Source organism: Poecilia reticulata, linkage group LG12 (assembly GCF_000633615.1).
Source record: "Poecilia reticulata strain Guanapo linkage group LG12, Guppy_female_1.0+MT, whole genome shotgun sequence".
NCBI classification, from domain to species: domain Eukaryota; kingdom Metazoa; phylum Chordata; class Actinopteri; order Cyprinodontiformes; family Poeciliidae; genus Poecilia; species Poecilia reticulata.
The window spans coordinates 26422991-26424190 of NC_024342.1; the positions used below are offsets into that span (position 1 = coordinate 26422991).

The 1200-nt window shown below is 52.3% G+C and overlaps 1 protein-coding gene across 1 annotated transcript in view; it reads left to right on the forward strand.

The window, feature by feature from the left end:
• The window catches only part of crata (carnitine O-acetyltransferase a), a 12918-nt gene that overhangs the window by 8544 nt on the left and 3174 nt on the right, over window positions 1-1200 (forward strand). The window contains 2 exon segments of the mRNA XM_017307996.1: window positions 148-419; window positions 692-861. Coding sequence (XP_017163485.1) covers window positions 148-419; window positions 692-861 — 442 coding nt within the window.

The window sequence follows — 1200 nt, forward strand, 5'->3', positions numbered from 1 at the left end:
ACTCTGGATCTATGACTGTGGATCTATAACTCTGGATCTGTGACTCTGGAACTGTGACTGGAACTGTGACTCTGGATCTGTGACTCTGGATGTAAAATTCTGGATCTGTGACTCTGGATCTGTGACTCTGGATCGTTTCCTGTTTAGTAAATGTAGTTTAAATGTAGAAAGTTCTTCTGTCCAGAATGTGAATCCAGACCTGCGGCTCCTTGGTTTCATTTTCCGTCTCTCTGCTCCCCCCCAGTTCTTCCAGCTGGACGTCTACCACAGCGACGGGACGCCTCTGACTCCAGACCAGCTCTGTGACCAGCTGGACAAGATCTGCAGAGCTTCACCGGGTCCCGGCGCCGAACGTGTCGGGATCCTGACCACCCAGCACCGAGACGTCTGGGGGAAATCCTACCTCAACCTCATCAGAGGTCAGAGACTCGAACTCCTCTGCGGGTCTTGCTTCCTTAGAGGGACAGGAAAGGTTTTCTGGAACCTGCTGTGATGCTCGGCTTCCACCACCAGAGGGCAGCGGCGCCGCAGAGAATCACAGATTCAGATGATTAGAAATCAGCCAATTTTAAGCATCAGTTAGTTTTAGTCAAACGTGTTCTGTGTCGGTGTTCAGAACCTCCAGAACCGGCCCTGTTGGACTGGGGGTTCTGCTGGTTAACTGGTGTAGAGTCTCTCCTCTCTGGTTCAGACCCGACCAACCAAGCGTCCGTGTCGTCGATCCAGAGGAGCATCTTCGCGCTGTGTCTGGACGGACCCGGATCTGCGGATCGGAGCCGCAGCGCTGCGGCCGTCCAGATGCTGCACGGCGGCGGCAGCCGGCGCCACAGCGCCAACCGCTGGTTCGACAAGACGCTGCAGGTGACCCCGGGATCTCGCAGCGGGCCGTCCGGAGAGTTCTCACGGTTCCACAACATCCCAGGGATTCACACAAAACCACCAAACCTCTGCTTGTTCATGCCGTCGCGTAAAAATTACATTTTTATTTCACACTTTCAGCCAAAATGGTGAAAACACTGGATTTAAGTACAATTCACATCTATCGTCGTAAATGAAGCAGATTTACCAGGCAAACAGTCCCTCTGCAGTTATGGTAGTTTAGTGATGATGGTAGTTTAGTGGTGGTAGTTTAGTGGTGGTAGTTTACTGATGGTAGTTTAGTGGTGGTAGTTTAGGGTGAGTGGTGACCCCACTAACCCT